The sequence below is a fragment of the Syngnathus floridae genome, chromosome 6 (assembly GCF_059516105.1).
Source record: "Syngnathus floridae isolate MCC-2025c chromosome 6, RoL_Sflo_1.0, whole genome shotgun sequence".
Lineage (NCBI taxonomy): Eukaryota > Metazoa > Chordata > Actinopteri > Syngnathiformes > Syngnathidae > Syngnathus > Syngnathus floridae.
The window spans coordinates 18223058-18242136 of NC_142418.1; the positions used below are offsets into that span (position 1 = coordinate 18223058).

At 43.3% G+C, this 19079-nt stretch overlaps 1 protein-coding gene across 3 annotated transcripts in view; it reads right to left on the reverse strand.

Annotated features, from left to right (window-relative positions):
* Positions 1 to 328: 328 nt before the first annotated feature.
* The window catches only part of megf11 (multiple EGF-like-domains 11), a 74595-nt gene continuing 55844 nt past the window's right edge, over positions 329 to 19079 (reverse strand). Inside the window, exons 13-28 of one of the 3 annotated variants that reach the window (XM_088378185.1) lie at positions 16109 to 16229; positions 14704 to 14867; positions 14488 to 14590; positions 11568 to 11714; positions 9690 to 9824; positions 7586 to 7714; positions 7111 to 7239; positions 6611 to 6739; positions 6344 to 6472; positions 5771 to 6007; positions 5531 to 5706; positions 5404 to 5467; positions 3873 to 3920; positions 2810 to 3016; positions 2519 to 2535; positions 329 to 2189 (exon numbers count right to left, since the gene is read on the reverse strand). In XM_088378185.1, coding sequence (XP_088234311.1) covers positions 2136 to 2189; positions 2519 to 2535; positions 2810 to 3016; positions 3873 to 3920; positions 5404 to 5467; positions 5531 to 5706; positions 5771 to 6007; positions 6344 to 6472; positions 6611 to 6739; positions 7111 to 7239; positions 7586 to 7714; positions 9690 to 9824; positions 11568 to 11714; positions 14488 to 14590; positions 14704 to 14867; positions 16109 to 16229 — 1989 coding nt within the window. In that variant the 3' untranslated portion in view covers positions 329 to 2135. Of the gene's footprint in view, positions 2536 to 2809; positions 3017 to 3872; positions 3921 to 5403; positions 5468 to 5530; positions 5707 to 5770; positions 6008 to 6343; positions 6473 to 6610; positions 6740 to 7110; positions 7240 to 7585; positions 7715 to 9689; positions 9825 to 11567; positions 11715 to 14487; positions 14591 to 14703; positions 14868 to 16108; positions 16230 to 19079 lie in introns of all 3 variants that reach the window. The other 2 variants (XM_088378184.1, XM_088378183.1) reach the window with 2 other exon arrangements.

Sequence of the window (19079 nt, forward strand, 5' to 3'; positions counted from 1 at the left end):
GCTAGCTTGTGCCAAGGCCAGAAGTGTACAAATTGACAAAAACAGAGTTCATCATGGTGGCATGTACGATGGAGAACCAGAACTGCCAACATAATAAATAAATAAATACAAAAAAAACCCAAAAAAAACGGCCATGATGATCCACAGGTCTGTACACACCATTGCCACCATGTTGTCTTCACAAAGGGGATTGCTAGCTTTTTTTTAATGATGTATTTAATATTTATGCTACATATTTAACATGAAACACCATTACTTCCGTGACCAGCATACTAAATATGACCAAATGAATGCAATACATTAAACATGAACCGGACTAAAAGACGGCTGCGATGACACAAAAACGCTTTTTTAATCCGAAATATACCAAAACAAAAAAACAGCATCAATATGACAGCAAGGGGTCAAGAAAATAAAACTCCTCTAGAGACAGAACAGTCACAGGAAATTAAGTAAGGTGCATCATGTCCAGTACAGATGAAATGCAGTTCGAATAATGATTGTCAACATGTTATTGCTTCCGCAGAGGCCGTGATGCAAGTGACAAAATCAACCAATCCATTCAAATAACATTTGTTTAATGCAGATGATTTCTCTTTTTTTTCCCCCCAAATGTAATGGCACATAATATTTGTGGAGGTTGAATTGGTCAAATAAAATATTTTTTGTGTGTGTGGATACAATCTAAAATTCAATTAACAATCTCACAAAGCGAGAGAAAGATGGCAATAGAGAGAGAATTCCATTTTAAAACGCTTCACAAAATTACATCTCACAAGATCAATTTGACGGGTTGGTGTTATTTACATCAGTGGGTAGCCATAATGTGTTCATGCTCATCTTTTTTTTTTTTAATGTAATTCACCACTAATAATACAAATAAATAAACAAATAAATTAGCTGTATAAATAGCATAAATATAAAGATCAAAACCGTCTTTCCTTGACACCCTGTACAGACATTTGCAAGAAAAGTTCCGGCACAGAAAAACAACACAAGATCTAGTCAGTTCAATAATGAGGAGCAAATCCAAAAGTTGAGACATGTTTTTGATGCAGTCAGCGCATAAACTCAGCTGACCCAAATATCACAACCTCATTTACACTGCAACACAAACGAAGCTCTTCACTTTGACCTGGCATCTCATTGCGGTGTGCTCATTACTGGCACACAGCAAAGACAGAGACTGACATTATTTTGTATCCATGCTTTTTTTTTTTTTTTTAAAAACAATGAGGTCATGTTTTTCCAAAGTTTACACTGCAGTTGATCTCATCATGTCACCTACGTCTGACAATCTCCTATAAATCAGGGGTGGGCCTGCTTCGTTCTCAAGTTTGGCCCACTGAGCATTGAAAATTTTTACCTTGTTAGCAGCTGCTTTATTTTATATACTTAAAATAATGAAATATTAGTGAAGTAATCATTGCATTATTTTTTTTTTAAATAATTGGTTAATTAAAGTAATAATTAAAAATGGGAATGAGATATAAAAAACATCCATCCATCTATTTTCTATCCGGCTTGTCCTAAGGTCACTGGTCCTATTTTACATATTTTACACAAACTTATTGTCTTATATAATAAATGTGTCAATTTTGAGCTAGAAGAAACCATCCCGCCTGAGGAAAAACAACCAGAGACAAAAGGAGTGACTTACAAAGCGTCAATCATTTGTCACACATTCGCAGGAAACTCCACCTTGCAAAAAAAAAATACTTGAGAATGAAAACATTTAGTTTTATAGTAACACTCCATTACGTAAGGTGCTTTTATAGTTTTTTTTGTGTCGTCAAATTACAGGCAAAAATGGGGGCGCAGTCAGCTGTTCTTCACATTATCAAGTCATATTGACATTTTTGTTAAATATGATAGATTTTTTGAAAATTGCAACCCCCCCTCCTTTTAAAACATTATTCTTTACCCAGCCATTTTTAATAGTAAATGTGGCCCTTGAGCACAAAAGCTTTCCCACCCCTGCTGTACATGATAAATCCGAACTGGCGGAGGCACAACCGTTACTCACGTCAACCCCATTTGGCCGTTCTATAAACTAAAGTGAAGGATGGCTCTGTCCCTGTAAATAACTTATCCTTTCCATCCAAGCATGGCAGCCTTATCTCCCTGTGGGAGATTCACCTTCTGCTCCAGAGCGTCCATAAAGACCCTAGAAGCACATTGGGGGGGATCTGGGAAAGGAAAATAAAATAGGTGAATGATTGCTGGTGTGCGGCCTTTCCTTTTTCCTTTCGGGTCCAAAAGAGCTGTGGCTGTCATGTCCTTGTTGACCACATGAAGATAAAGTGGCGGTATGAAAATTGACGGACTGTTTCCAGCGTTGGGTTCTCTAGAGGAGGGAGCTGGGGCTCTCCTGGTGTGACGGCGAGGGTGTGTGCGTGGGGCTGTGGCGCATAGGTAGAATGTCATAGTGGGGCGGGATGTGGCCGCCGCGGGAGAGCTCATACGGGTTCTGGGAGAAGCCGGTGGCCATCCCGTTGGGCCCTTGCAAAACACTCACCGTGGGCTCTGCCATGGCTGGGAGAAAGGGAGGGGTGAAACAAAAAGGGGGAGGACAGTCAGCGTCATCACACTTTTTTTGCTAGATTGGTCAGATCTGCCACTTTTCTGTTCAAATTAGAGCTCAGACTGTCAAAATCTCCAGTCGTTAATCTTTCTTTTCGGCAGATACTTTTGATGCAGTACCACCAGTGACCACAAGGTGGTGGCAATGCTCCAAAAATATTTGATTTCATCAACGGAATCGTTTTTCCTTATTTTGTTGTTCGTTTTCGTCAACTATCATCCTCACCAACATCGTAGATGTTCCCTCTGGTGCTGCCCAGGAGGGTGGCGGTGCCCCCGAAGGGAACTTCGCGGTGGGAGGGGGACTTCATCTCCACGTAGCTGCTCTCTGTGTGCTTGCACGCTAGTCCAGGCGGGTCCCGGATTGTGGCGTAGGGGTTCTCGGTGTTCACGGAGCAGGAACCGTTGTTGCACACGGAACCCTTGACGTAATCTATCATTGCAGAGACACGCATATTCAGTCACAGCACTTCTTTCCAAAGTTCTTTTGCCACGACAAACTAAAAGTGGTAAGGAGCGAGTGGATGACTCATCTCATCCATAACAGTCTCATCAGCCAGTCTATGAGGCCTCATTATGGACCACAGCATGGCTACTTCAGAGCACTCGTCACCCCCTTGGGTCTCTCGCAGTCGCCAGCGACCGCACAGTGTGGGAGACCAAATAATGTGTTACGGAGGGCAATTACTATTGGAAGAAAAGTGCGGCTCATCATAATCTTCTTCAAAAAGATCCTCACAGAAATCATGGAGGATATCAGAACACTGGGGGTTACACTCAGGTACTGATTGACATCATTTGGTGGAATTGATTGAAAGGGCAAGTCGCGGCAAAAAAAACTATTTTCAACAATGTGCCCTGACAAGTCGAAGCACAGTATTGTGAGGAATACTGCCTTTGAAATATGAATTAAGCAGCGAAATCCATCTGTTTTCTCTGGGGGCGGCCATTTTATGACTTCATCCCAAATGGAAATGACATCACAGTCCTCCGGGGCCGAGGTAACGACCGTCACGGCCCACTTGTTTTCTCGAGTGGTCATGTGACATTCAATGTCATTTTCAGTCGACAGCACAAGGCAAAATGAGTGATCAAAACAGCTGGACTTTTCTGCTACATTCATATTTCAATATGAATATCATGTTTGGACTCATACAAGATAGTAATGTAAAGACAATTTTTGACTTCCTCTTGGAGGACAGACTTAATTATGAGCGCTGGAAATGCTGAACAAGACAAAAACACACTAACGCACACATGCACAGTGTTGCTGAAAATTAATTATTTACCCTTTCTGGAGCCTCTCGGAGCCTGCGTCTCCCCCTGTTGAACATCTGCTACAAATGTCAAAACATGAAAGTCAGATGTTGCATAATTTACACAATCTGGGGCTAACTTTTTGTTTGGGCACAATGTGGCACTTCTTTTTAGAATATGACAATGAGTACTTTTTTGAATTGCAAATTGTCACACGTCCATAACCTCCTTCAGTCAACAGAGGTCAAGTGGTGATATTTTCAAAATCATGGTGAAGAGATTCTTCATAGCCTTCTATCATGGAGAGCTTGCATTCTAAGTAGCCTGCTGCATGTTAAGCGACACGGCCAAAATCAAAAAAACACATTTATCCTCATCGAGCCAATATTCATATTTCACAAAAAACATCTCATGCAACATCAACTCTCAATTAACACAGGTTAATTGCCATCTAGATGAAAAGTCTGAAACTGTTCTGCCTGGCTTGTTACTTTTGTGGACGGCTGATGAAGCAATGTAAAAAAAAAAAAAAAAAAAAAAAAAAATAGTAATAATAATATAAACTGTGGTTCATATCTTGATTGGGTGTGATCTTGGGGACTTTGAGGCAGAAAAAAGGCAAAAGCAGCCACATGGAAAAAATGAGAAGCAGGGAGCACTAATGAGGATGACAACAGATTCGGAGACTTGTTTGATCGCTTACAAAAATATGTGGCCAATGGCTTTTGCGCCTGGTGACAGCTTAAAATGTACTTGCTTCTGGCATAACAATTTTTTCTATCCACAATATAAAAAAAAAAGAACCCACACAAATAGGATGTATTTTTTCTCCCCCCCCCTCATTGTTCTCGAGCTAATTATTATTTTTTTAATTCACTTCACAACATCTGCAAAAGCTATGGAACTGGGAGCACATTAGCTTGCTAGCATAAAAGTTAATGAAAGTCAACACTGAGTTAAAAAACATGCATGATTATTATTACAAGCACTATGTAAATTAATAAAAGAGTGAAACTATTACGCGGAGAGTTGTTTGTGTAACTGGAAAAACTTCATTTAAGCACATTTTAGTCTACCTTTTTCCTCAAGTACAGGATATAAAAAAATAATTCGACATAAAATGTGCCTTTAATTATTACATCATGTTCACCCAAAGAGGGTCTGATGATTTATATTCAATATACAGCATTCTATCAAGCACTTGGTATTCTCATGAGGCCATTAAACTATTTTAGCAATTATGGATGCTCCTCTAATCCACATCCCTTGAGTGCAGGCGGTGACCTGGCGTAAACCATCACAGAGAAATCCAACACAGGGTGAGAAGGCATACTAACGAGCTCTCGCTGACCCGTGTTCTCCTCAGGACCGCTAAGCCGCATATCAAATGAAAATGAGAGCAAAGGTGTTTTTTTTTTCTTTCCCCCTAACAAAGACTCCGCGATTCATCTTCATTCACAGCAGGGAGGCCAGGCCATGAGTGCAGGCCCACAAAGGACACACACGTCTCTACCCTTGGGGGCGCTGTAGCAAAGTCATGACGGACGAGGGGGAAAAACTCACCCAGATCGTTGAGGTTGCAGTAGGCTCTCCAGTCGGAACTGTTTCGGCTTTTTAGGGTGCTCGACTGCGTAAAAAAAACACCGGTTGATTTGACTTGATTGGGAAAGCGCAATTTGTGTGAGCGTACTTTGAGGGTCAGAGTGGCATCCAGGTTGCTGGAGATGGTCGAGACAACGTTGCACTGGGCCACCGTGTGGTAGCTGGGGTTGGAGAAGCACTGGCTGCCGCTACCGCTACTGCTGCTGCTTGGATTGTGAACGACCTCAGCTGCACTGCTTTTTATGGCCACGGTGCTTCCACACTCTGAGGAGTTCAAATGATTCAGAGAGAAGTTGAACGTGATGAAAAGAATCCGAGCAGTTCTCACCAGAGAGCGAATAGTCAGCGTTGGTCATCTGCATGGCTTGCGTGTAGGACACACTGGGCTGGATTTCGTGTCCTTTCTCCCGCTGTCTCTGTCGGTACCACACAAATAGGCTGAGCATGGCCATGACGATGAGGAGGAGGAAGATGATGCCCATGACGGCGCCTGCGGACTGGCGCTCCGAGCCGCGGGCCGGGCTAATCTTGGTGTAGGGGTTCAGCTCCTCCATCATGAGAGACGCTGTACACAAAACAATGCCGAGTGACTCTGAGTTCTTTTTTTTTGTGTGTGAAATGTGCCCAAAAATAAAGTTGCCTCGCTGTATTTTGAAATCATTTATAGTTGAGAGGCTGAAATTCTAACATTTTGACAAATTTAAGGCTAAAAAATGTCTCTCAACGATTATCAAAATAATCATTTCATTTGATGATCGATTAGTTGCCGATCAATCCATTGCAACACCTCCAGCATATTTTTATTTATGCTTCCTTTGTTTAATTGTCATTCACTTTTGCTCCACATAGATGAATATCATTCATTATAGATTTTTTTTTCTCATCTGAGTTGTCTCCTCACCTTGATCACAGCGGATTCCTTTGTATCCCAGGCTGCAGTAGCATGTCCCGGTCACATAGTCACAGGTAGCATTGTTCAGACACTCACACAGCTGCTGACAGCCGTATCCAAATGTACCCGAATGACACTCTGCGTGGAGAAGAGGTGCATTACTGCAAAATTAAAGCACTTAGAGAGCGGCTGGATCCAAAATTATTTATAGCACGTCTCATTTTTGATCCACTGGGCGATTTTTGCACGGCGCTAAATGCGGCGTTCCTACTAAACTCTGCTCGCAACTCGTCCCGATGAATCCCGTTCGACAAACACACAGGCCCGTGATGTGGTCGCACTCGGCGCCGTTCTGGCAGCGACACACTTCGGAGCAATCCCGGCCGTAGAAGCCTGAGGGACAGCCTGGGATGGAGCGGCGGAAGAGATGGGAAGACCATGTTGAGAGCCAAGGTCATTTTGCAAGGCAGCGGCAAAATCAATAACATTTAAACATAATTAGGGACAACACGAACGACAAAATATTTCCTACAGCAGCGGAAGATGTTGATTGACTAGCAAAGTTTTTTTCTATGACAGCATATGAAGAAAATATGAGACCCAATGATATTGTCTACACTGAGTACCGTATGAATTTTTACGCTGCTTTCAATTCGAATCTAAATGATAAAGTAGCTTTTAGAGACTGTCCAGATGTTTCCAACGGGGTCCGTCCGTCTGCTGTAGTTGAGCCACGCAACCTCTAGGTGACACTGTGTGTTTGCTGAAGGACTCACGCTGCGTGCAGTACAGCCCGGTCCAGCCGGATCCGCATCGACATTCTCCGTCATAGGCGCTGCATTGAGCTCCGTTGTGACAGTTACACGAGTTGAGGCAATCCGGGCCCCAGCGGTCCGAAGGACAGGCTGCACACAACGGACACTTGTGAGGGTACAACAGGGACATTTTTTTTTTTTTTTTTTTTTTACATCACTATGAGCTGACGCAGAACGTTGCAGAATATTCAATGCAAGATTTTTTTTGCTGGAGCACTCTATTATGTATTTGCACTAAAATGACTATATGCGCCTCGATTGCCTAAAGCTAAATAACATCTAATTTAAATCATTTGAAATGCAGAGCAGTCCTGAATAAAGCCTGGTTACACAATCAGCATCATTCATCACCTGCTGGCGTCATACGTTTTGATTTATGTGAACTTTTGTGTTTTCTGTTGAAAATAATGAGGGGACATGATTGTTTTGGACAAACCCTGGGAGCAGTCTTGCCCGATCCATCCAGGGAAGCATTGGCAGGAGCCATCAATGGGGTTACAGGTGCCGTTGTTGGTGCAATGGCAAAGTTCGGCACAGGCCCTTCCATATCTGCCACTGGGACAAACTGGAAAAAATAACACAATAGAACTGGATATGATTACATCTGACACACGCATTAACATGATCAATGGGGTTTAAGTCACTAAAATTTAGGACACTGTTCTCAAAATCGATTTATGCGGGGACGCTGGAGATAGGCTGAGTGTGTCTGGCAGACACTCCCAGAACCAAAAATATTATTAATAAATCCAAAGAATTCTTCAAAAAATGCCGATTAAGATTCATTGCATGTTCCTGAGGGGGATGAGTAAATATGTGGGGAAAGAAATTCTTAGAAGAATCAAAAAAATACCAGTGACATCTCACCAAAATATAAACATCCTAAAAGAAGGATATTGAAAAGGATATTGAACTCAATATTGAAAACAGATGCAGAATACGCTAAAAAAAAAGTTTCAATACTATTGGGAGTGACTCAGCAGAAGAGCGCAATGCTGAAAATGAGGTGTGACATTGGCTAATGAGATGGACGGCGATGTTTATTTGAGTGGACGTGAAGTGATGTACTTAGACAAAAAAAAAAAAAAAAAAGTCAATCACCGCCTCTCGTGGCACAATTACCCTATTTTTACAAACCAGAGAGGAATGACTGATGTGTCACCGTATTAAAACAGACCATGTACACGGACCATTGGATCCATTTTTTATGAAATGAATATTTCAGCATTCCCCGGCACTCTTCAATAAAAGATATCGCTTGCGATGAAACCTCCATTGTGCTTTATTGTTGGGCAGCGGGAAAAATTAAGCCCAGATGCTCCTCACCATCAGGATGAGGAAACAGCAGCAACAGGACATGCGGCACATCTAAAGGTCTGACATAAAGAGAATAACTCAGCAACATCACGGAAGGTGGCTGCTATCTGGGCTGATTTTAATGATTTCATTTCAATAGCCTTTCGACTCTTGTCGAGACCTCTTTCATGCTCCTTCGAGCAGGCTGTCATTAATGCCAGGAGGTTAGCTCCGCCGTACGGCTGCTGCTTGTGAGGATCGGAGCCCCGTCACACCGGGAGAGCTTCATTAGGCTCGGAATCCTATAGAAGCCAGGCGGAGCGAGGGAGCGAGGACGCAAACAAGCGCTCAACGAGGAGACTTGTTGTCGCCATCTTCCTCCCTCGTACCTGCTTGCCATTTCATTATGGTTCCGACAAATTAAGACTTCCCCCGCCGTTTTCCTTGTCGTATTAAACATGAAACATTCCTCAAAGTCATGAAAGAGAATTTAAAAAAAACCCTAGCGGCGTTTCTGTACTTTACCACAAGTTTCAAAATGATTAGATGTTGAAAGTAAGATGTCTCAACTTGTACAAAAAATTCCAACAAAAATAAGAGCAATTAAGTTGTGATTAAAGACGACGTTCATTATATTTTTCAGTTGATGTTCAATTTTTTCATCCAATCAGATTGCAGCTTCCATATCAAGATTCCATATCATATTTTAAGGCCAACAAGATGGATTATGATGACATCTGCATTTTTTTTTTTTTTGGTCCTCTGATTGGGTGGACAGCTCAAATTTGGTTAAAGTCAACTTCAATTGCTGTTTCTCTATAAATCCACAGCTCGCCAATGCTATCAATACGACTCCTACAAATTTTGGAGCCCCTCAAAATGAAGCTAATCGGTTTAGCACTGACCATACAGTGGAATCTGCTTGACTTGCAAATTGGTCGCACAGCAAATAATGTTAAGCGAGTTCAGTCATTCAAGACTGTCACCGTCGTAATACTTTTACTATCATAAAAGGATAAAGAGAAGTTAACCACTGTCAAATAAAACGATTCATTCATCCATTCATTTCCTATTTCTACAAGTAAGAGGCCGAAGCCTATTTGAAGCAAATACTGCACCCTTGCACCAAAAAGGCCATGTCTCAATATTTGTGGACCAAACTAATTTTGCATTCTAATTCCAGACAGCAAAAAGTGTCACATTTGTCAGCAATTAAAAAAATGTCAGAGCGAAGGGACACTTGCCTTGGTTGCACAAAGGACCCGAGTAGCCGGACAGACACTCGCAGTGGCCGGTTACGTGATGGCACGGCCCCGTGCTGTGAACACAGCGCGGGCACGATTGGCTGCAGCGGTGCCCGTAGAAGCCCGGAGAGCATGCTACACAAAAAAGGATGGGAGGGGATAAAAATTTCAGTGGCTGCAAAAAGAGACATAATTCATAATAATGCATGCTGGAGAGATCAAGGAAGTGCAGAAAAAAATTTCATCTGCATGTATTAAAGCGACAAAAGTGAAAGAAAAGGGAGGAAGACATCAGATAAAGAGTCTTCAAGGCAGTAATTCCCAAATCGTGCACAATGTAATAGTTATGAGAGTTGAGAGCATCTGTTTAATGTCTCACAGATGCCTATCGGTAAAAGTCAGCAATATTAGGCACATTTGAGGTACACCATAAGGTGACGTTATAGGGATGTGCGGGAGATGATCAAACATGAAACTATGCAAGGAGGAAGAAAGTTAACATGAAAAACTTGTATTGAAGTGGAACTTAATAATTAGAGCAACTTATTTCATGTAATACTTATTCTGTTTTTACTGCGTTCAGGAGAAAAACCTCAAAATGTTCTTTGTAATATTTCTATGTAACCCCGTTAGTCTAAACATAGTCTGATTTATATTGTGTTTGTGGAATATGGATTAAAAAGCAAAATCTGTTTTTATCCACGTCTGCCGCTGCCATTTTACAACTTTCTGTCGACTGACAATGACATCACAGTGCCTAAGGGATTATCTTGCCAACGTCTCATGACCAAACCCGAAAAACTGTGAGCAAGTGACAAAATGAGATAAATAAACACAGGCGGATTTGTCTGCTTAACTTCACCATTATTTTTAGAGCATTGATGGCACATATTTTAAGGTTTTTAAACACAAAACAAATTTAAAAACTTCATATATTGCAAAAGTGCAATGTCAATAGATAAGACAACAGAGTACTGATACATTACATTTACATTCAGGTAACAATTTTTCCTAACATATTTCATATATAACAATAAACAAATGCGCAAAGATTTATTTTATTTTAATTTTAAAAAGGACTAATCTTAAAATACTTTTGACCTACTTCCTGTTTTCAGTCTTCTTCTTTTAAATTTACACAGTGTAAAAGACAGGTTCCCCACCTCATGGCCAAAAGTGGAATTACATGGAAATTAATGCGGGACAGAGCAAAATAGAGATATAACTTGACCAAAAAAAAAAATCCACAAGACCGCAAAATGAGATGGGTTTTACTGCTTTTCTGAAATGATATTTAGAAGAATTATTGATCATCGCCTGAAGGGCCGCTGTCTTCACTCGAGTAGAGAAGCCAAGACATAATGCATCAGCGGAGACGTACGCTCTTCTTCCGTTCACACCAACATATTAAGCACAGCTTGTCTCCAACACTCAGCTCCAATTGATGTTTACAGACCGGTGAGTGCAAATTCACTTCCAATCAGTGAACTCATCACTTGAGAACCGCTTCAGACGCGTTTACAAACCAGAGGTGACACTCGCAATGTGATGAGCGAGCGCCGTGCTAGGCCGCCACGCTTCCCACTGCGAGCTGACCGCCAAAGGCAGGTGAGAGGTTAGTGGGAGAGCTGCTTGGTCACACTGATTGAATGACGGACGTCTGAAGTAGTGCCTCTCAGCTGCCTCCAAATGTTTCTCCAAGGTCATAAAAAGCTCACTATTTATGTCACAGGAAAAGTAAGGTGACTGATTTGATTAGATGGCAACATTGATTTTTCGGCATCCTGATCTGAGATTAAAGATGGGAAAACGTACTTAGCGAAAGATACGGTTTGATTATTTTGAATGAAACCTATGTGGATTGCCGGGATTACTCACTTCGTTTACAGGAAGTCCCTCGGAATCCAGGTGCGCACACACACGTTCCATCCTCCGGAGAGCAGGAGCCTCCGTTCTGACACGGGCAGCTAAGCGAACAGTTGTTGCCCCAGTAGCCTTGCGGGCACACGTTGTCACAGTGGATTCCTGCGGGAGCACGACAACGACACGTATGAAGCTCTCCGCACGCCGAGAACCCAACACGGTACGAGAAAGGACCAATGTCATATCACAGCGGACCTGCCGAGGGATGTTTACTCAGCGTGGATCCTCGATTGATTTCCACCCAGAAAGAAGAGGATGTTTTTTTTCTTTTTAAACTCGACTCCCACTGTTCTTCGTGAATGTTTTATTTTTTGATCTGACGAGGGCGCCATGCCAGTGCGCCGCGCTGATTAACAGGGCTACGTCTCGGGAGAGCACCGGCTTGTCTGGCATTCTCTTTCAGCGGAGCCGGTTTAGGGTACAGAAAAGAAAAAAAGAAATATTCCGGCTACATGGGCACAGAAGTGTCACCGTACGTGGAGATCAGCTCCGAGCGAGAAGGGAAAAATGTTGCATCCATACGGCGGCGGCTCTGGCTATGCATGCCGAGCTATTAGCACATCCATCGAAGCGCTGCCTTTTCTCTCAAGCACGCCGGCGCCTTTGAAAACTGAGGCCCAAAGTCGCATGTAGTGTCGACGCATGCAGGTTCTTAACGCACACATGTTAAGTTATGCAGCGCACACTCCGCATCCTTTCAAGCCTTTATCTTTACGCCTCATTTGAAATTTCCTTTGAGTGACGATATCTGAGAATAGCCTGGCCATTAAAACACCTTTGAATTAGACCGGCGTCAAACTCAGGGGGCTAATTTTATACGATAACATTGGCACCTTTAAGGGTTGAAAGCCAAGGTGGGAGATTTTGGTGCGCCATAACCGTGATTTGGAAGCAAAACTCCATCTGTTGACTTCAAAAGAAGGACAACGCTCGTCCGGTTGTGGAGGAAAAAACTACCAGAAGATGAATGCGGACACAAGTGGCAACAAATGCGACCTGGTGAGAGAACGTATCGAGTTCAAGTGTTTTCAAAGGAGCTAGCAAAGCAATAAGAGGTCTTGCCATCCAATTTGTTCAGGGTGGAAAAAAAAGCATACGCACAGTCCATGTAAACACTCAAATTAGCTGGCAAAACTTAGCAGAAATGAAGTGTGGTAAAGTGCAACATGAAGTAGAATTGAAGCATGACATTTAAGAGACTTGGGTTAATTGATTAGTCCCTTTTTGAGCAAACTGTTTCAAGAGTGAAGAAAAATGTCAAAAAGGGCTTCAGCTCTTCAGGGCAGCCCGAATCCAAATGTCAACCCAATCTGCTGGGTCAAATCATGAACACAACCTTGGCTCAATGTCATCCAATCCGATCAAAATCCACAGCGAGCGGCTTAGAAAAACAATCCAACAGAAACAAATATTACTTTTGGTTCCACGACATCAATGCTGAAACTTTGAAAGTTTACTCCCGTGTGGGTTATAAAACCAGTTTTCAATGAATTCATTAATAAGCTTTAATAAACTCTTATCAGTTTAGAACAGTGAGCGTGACCTACTTCCTGTCAAACGATGAGCTCACATTTCACTTTATTGCCGTGCCCCTTTGCTGGTTATAAATGTTAACAGCTCAATATTAAATAATGATTTAACATATTAAAATACAGCTCCTGGTAGAAGCCAGGGGCGGAGCTATCTGGGTGCGGAGATGGCCGCGGCCCCCATTGGCCACTCGCGGGCCACGCCCACATGTAGAAGTTTTAAATATACACAGGAATATTGATTTCCTTGCAATTGAAAATACACAGGGCTCTCTTTTGTTTGCGTATCAATTCATCTCCGATAAACTCCCATAAATTCCCGCCTCTGTGCACCTTCTCTCAGAGAAGCCCATTACGAAGGTTCTATGGCTTCAAGTGCGTATGAACGTGTATTTGTCCAACCCGCTGGGCAGCTCCCTGGCCCTGCACCCCCGTGACTCAATTAAGTCAGACAGATGGTCCAGACCGGAGCAGGATTTAGAGCAGAGAGGTCCGTTCTTGCAGATAATAAAAGCCACAGTTTCCTAGAATAAACGCCCCGAGCTCAGGAGGCCGAGCGCACCGACTTAACCCTTCTTGCTGAATCTATTTCCTCCATGAGTGCATTTCTCCACCCACACTAGCAGGAACCCCCGCGTTCACACTAGTGACTTTGACTTTCTGATGCGGCGTTTTAGTTTTAGACGACACTTTTTTGAGTCAGAAAACATTTCAAAGGAATTTGGAGGTACCATTTAACAAGTTCTACACCACTATAGAGTGCAACCAAAATAGCAAACAAATCAGATCAATCCATCCAAAATATTCTAGTTATTTAATTCATTTTATTTTATTTAATCTAATTTAATTTTTTTTGCTTTTACAGTAGATCTCATCAATGGAGTCCAATGTTTGTGAACAAAATTTACACTGACATTTAACAAATTAGGCGAGGTCAAATAAATATACGCCGACTCAATTTTGTTGGCACATTTGCGATTGGACAATAAATTCCACTTCCAAATATTTATCTACCGGTTCCGTGGATGCAATACAGAATTGTTGTAGGCCAGTGAGTTTGCCAGTGCAAATTTAGGGCTCGCTTCTCAACATCTCTCATGCACAACCTGCTGGCCGAGTGGCAAAAACAAATTGGACATTTAATTAACGCAACACAGCTTAGATTTAGAGTGTAAACATGCTTTACAACTCAAGCCAGCTGTCGTATTTGTCTTCTTGGTTAATTTCATGTCTGTCTAGCTTCTGGTGACTCTCAGCTTTGAAGGTAGGAAATAAATATTCATGTGCTCTGAGGGAGAAATAATCCGCCCCCCCAAAAAAAAAATTATACAAGAATAAGTACCAACCTGTCCAGCCTGGGTGGCAGAGGCAGTAGCCGCTTACTGGGTCGCAGCTGTCCGCATGACTGCAGTCACAGCGCTCCCTGCACTCCAGCCCAAAAGTGCCATCCTGACAAAAAAAAAAGATCTCACTCTTAAGCCTTGTTCAACAATTTAACACCACACTGTGTTCAAGGTCACGGGGAGATTTGCAACATCCTCTTAGTTTACTTTCATACTTACAGGGCAGGGCTCCTTGCAGTGCTCGCCCCGCCACCCCGGAGAACATGTGCAGGTACCGTCCACCGGGTCACAAGCGGCACCGTTGGCGCACAAGCAAGACTGATTACAGCCGAGACCCCAAAGACCACTGGGGCACAGGATGGAGCAGTCCATCCCTTGCCAGCCTGGAGAAAGATGGCGCAGAGAACAATCCAAAATATTAAGGATGATGGAGATTTTTTTTTTTTTACCCAAAAATAATCGAGTTGGCTTCCAAACCGGCTGGATGAGAAGAACCAAACAAAAAGTTGTGCCATGATCATTTCTCTCCAAATCTTCCTTTCATGACAATTGCTTCCTCGCTCTGATGTCATCACGTGCGGCGATATGAAATAGACAATTTGGAGCGTGGTCCCAAACACCTGCCAACTCCCCCCTCGAGGGGACGCGGCGTCCGCCCCGCTCTCCTCTCTTGAGCATAATACTGTACATTTATCGAGTGCGGCAGATATGTGGAGCGTGACGTGGAGAAGCGTATTGATCGTACAGTCCAATCCAGCCCGTTAAACAGTGAGGAAAGTCCTTCTCTTGTTGACTCAATCATTCTTCTCACTGACTGTGTCAAAGTCTAACAGCAAGCATTGATTCCTTCCTCCCTTGCCAGTGCCGTGATTGATGGCGGCAGGCGATCGCGTCTGAATACACAAGGCAAAGAAAAAAAAAAAGTGACAAGCGAGGTGTCACCACAACAACAGTTGTCAGCACCTTTTTATCTCATGAAACTCGGCGATGACAGGGCCCTGTCCACAATGTTTATTGACTTGTTAGGGAATCTCAGCTCACTTAAGAAAAAAAAAGATTACCCATTACCGGAATTAGCACAGTTGTTTATTTTCGTTTGTTGTTCTTGCACAGATTATTGAGGTTTACATTAATCCCTATAGGAAATATTTATTTGGTTTTCATTCGATCCAATTTTACTCCAACAAAAACAGGTGCTCCACTGTGACATATTTCTCTTCAAGCACCATTTACCTAACGTATGATCCCATCACCATAACAAGACTCAGACCTCCGATCAGGTCAGAATCCTGGACCAGAACTTTCTCTATCAGTACCCCATGGGAGTGAACCACTAACCCTCCTCAGTGTTACGAATGATAAGCCATCCTATCCACACTCCTTGGAGTCCTCATTAGACATAACCTGTCATAGAGGCCACACAGCAAAGAGCTGCAGAGGCCTCACCTCCTTGAAGAACGCCTGAAGAAAAGTACAATTCCTTTGAGAGCAGCTTGTCACTTACGACAAGAGGTTCACCGTCGGTGTTCGGCAAAAGGCCTCGAGAGTCGTTCATTAGAGGATCACTGGCCTTCAGACGCAACCTCCAATGATTTGAAGTGGTAGCATATCACGCTCGGCGTACCTTCTTTACACGTGCAGGATCCGTCCACAGGCGAGCAGGAAGCGTGATTATGGCAGGAGCAGGTGGACATGCAGCTCGGTCCAAACAAACCCAGAGGACACTCGGTGGCGCAGTCTTCGCCCTGCCAGGGAAATAAAAAACAGCGCAGAAATAAACGTGGCTGACCTAGCAATTTTGAACATTTGCATGACACACTCTGTTTTAGACCTTGATCGATTCATATTCATGTTATTGAAAAGGCAGAATTATGAATAGTGAACCTGCCTGATATATGAATAAAAAAATACCATTGGAAAAATAGAAAGTCCTCAGACTAAGAACCACTCACGAATATACACATTATAATGTAAAAATATATAAATAAAAATATATTGTATAAATAAATATATAAATGTGTATATATACAAATATATATATTATAATGCATAACATTATTGCATGTAAATGTTTTTTCCCATTATTGGTTAAGAAAAAAAAAAAAAAAAAAGATACCCACGGGGATTCAGTTGCCATAGAGACCAGAGATCGTTTCTAGCTTGCTTCTGCATCCTAGCGACCAGTAATAGCTCGAGGGTCATGTCCTTGTCCCCCAATTATGACTCCTAGCGTTAGGTGCGGCCGTGCGAGGATTTAAAGAATTTCTCATCCAGCGCATCGGAGGATACTCACAATTGGCCTGAATGCTGTTTTGGGCTTGGTTGAAACTGGGGGGATTAATACAAGCGCTTGCTGAGATGTGTGAGGAATCACAGACTGGAATTCACATTAATAACAGCAGCGATGGGCGGCTGCTTGATGGCCACTATGGTGCAGGTCTTTAAAGTCATCACATCTGCTGTATTGCCCAGCATGTCCTTCATAACCTGCCGTCATTCCGATGCCTCGGCTTTAAAGGCTAACTGCACCTGTCTAGTCCGTCCTTAAAAGCTGGAGATCACAGCAAGTCCAACCCCCCGTGCCTTCCTCCACATGGCCACCATTGCATACTGATGCTTGAGTGACAGGTGACACAATGATTTAGAGTTCCAATTAGGGGCTCGCAGGAGTCCTGCACGACTCGGGCCCCTCTCGCACGACTGCCGGGGGACCGCCGGCCGGCCGGCCCGCTTGCTGCTCTCATTATCATTTTGAACTCTGTTTAAACAGAAGGCTGGAGATGTGCTGGAGGATAGCAAGGGCGGAAGGCGCATCTTAAAACGATTCTCCTCCCCCCTCAGCGCGACACATAAAAGCCCCCTGTCTGCCGATGAAATTTTGATCAATCGGCGGCAATAACGCTTTGTTCTGCTGGAAATGACAGCGGCAAGAAAAGCAGTTGCGCATTTTTTATTTTTATTTTTTTTAAAGTCTAGGGGCTGGTCAAGCATCCGCAAAATGACCGCTGGACTTGACAAAATGACCACGTTGGCGACACGGGAATGGGAAAACGTAGACTTGCGGTCGGGTCGCTCTCAAGAGACAAACCCCCTCATTAGCGTCTGATTCATATTCCTTTTGAGCCGTTCGAAGCAATAAAGCATGCATGTGGAAAGTCATTATTAAAACACTGGGCTGTCAGTCTGCCCTGCAGGACCTTACGTAACAATCCAGTCAGCGAGGTGACGAATCCACCCTACAAAGCGCCGCCGCCGCCACCACGGCGTCCTTGGCCTCAACTCCTCGGCATCATCGAATAATTGAAGAGCAACATTGATCTGCTCGCTACCCTTTGAGATTGGATGCAAATGACGTTGATAATTACCAATCAGTCTCACTCCTTAACAGTTCATCTAACAGCCCCAAGAGCGGGCGCATCTTAAAATTCATGCGGCGAGACACAAAATGAACCTGTGAACCTTTTGATGAGCTTGGAAAGCCCTGAGAGACAAGGAAATCATTTCTTTTCGCCACCAACAAAGGCCGGCTGGAATCATTCGCAGACTCGCTAATGCGCGCATCGTTCACATTCGGTCGTGCCGATAGAATGCAGATACTATAAACATACCGCAGATGTGACGACATGAGGTGAAAGGGGGGGCGGGGCATTGCCTGAATAGGCAACATGTAATTACTTTGTCGTCTCAGTCAAAAAAAAGCACATGTCCAATTACCAGAGTTAAACCAAGCGTGCTAGCTCACTCGACTTTGCTTGCTTTGCTCCCCGACGGGGCCGGCGAACAAAGATGCAGCAGGGGAGACTCCGGCCCCATTTCACACACAATCGTAGCCGGGACGCAATCATCAAGCGCTTTTAAAAGCACCCTGTGCGATAATGATCGGGCGGGAAGTGACAAAAGGTTACATGCTAACAGACACGGCGGCGGCCCAGCCTCCGTGTCGTCTGCTATTTTTGTTAAAGGTCTCTCGAAGAAAACACGGCTGTCTTTCTATTGTACACGCACGCGGCGATCCTCCATATGTAGTTTCCATCTGACTCCTGCCCTCAAGGTCTGTTTAATGGATCTGGCAGACCTCCCTGGCGTGGAAGAACAGGTGGAGCAAATTAAGACACAGTCTGCGGCCTCGATTCGCCATGGAGGCCCCCCCACCCCTCGCCCCCCCTACTCCAAGACAAAGGCAATTTCCACTGTAATGTTATGTCGCTGGCAATGCACTCTCCCGGTCACCGTCGCTCTGTAACTCCAAATTGCGAGGCAAGAAACACGCCAGAGAAGTTGTACAAATAATTAGAGTTACAAAAGGGGATGATGCGGCTGCTCGGAACGGACACGAGATTGCGTTCGTTGAGGGACTGCAGTGAATGGATTGTTGTTTTTTTATTTCGGAAACTAAAAGTGGGGGCATGATGTTTTATTAAGAGTTCAGATATTTGCCTCCTTTTTTTCCCCTCAGTGAGCAAGGACTGTCTAGCAGCTTAATGAAAAATTAATGCGACGGGAAATATGATGACAAGTCAATTGATGATTGAATGGAAATTGGATGTTATGTAAGAAAATATTGGTCACTTGAGAAACTGTGATATAGCAGGTTC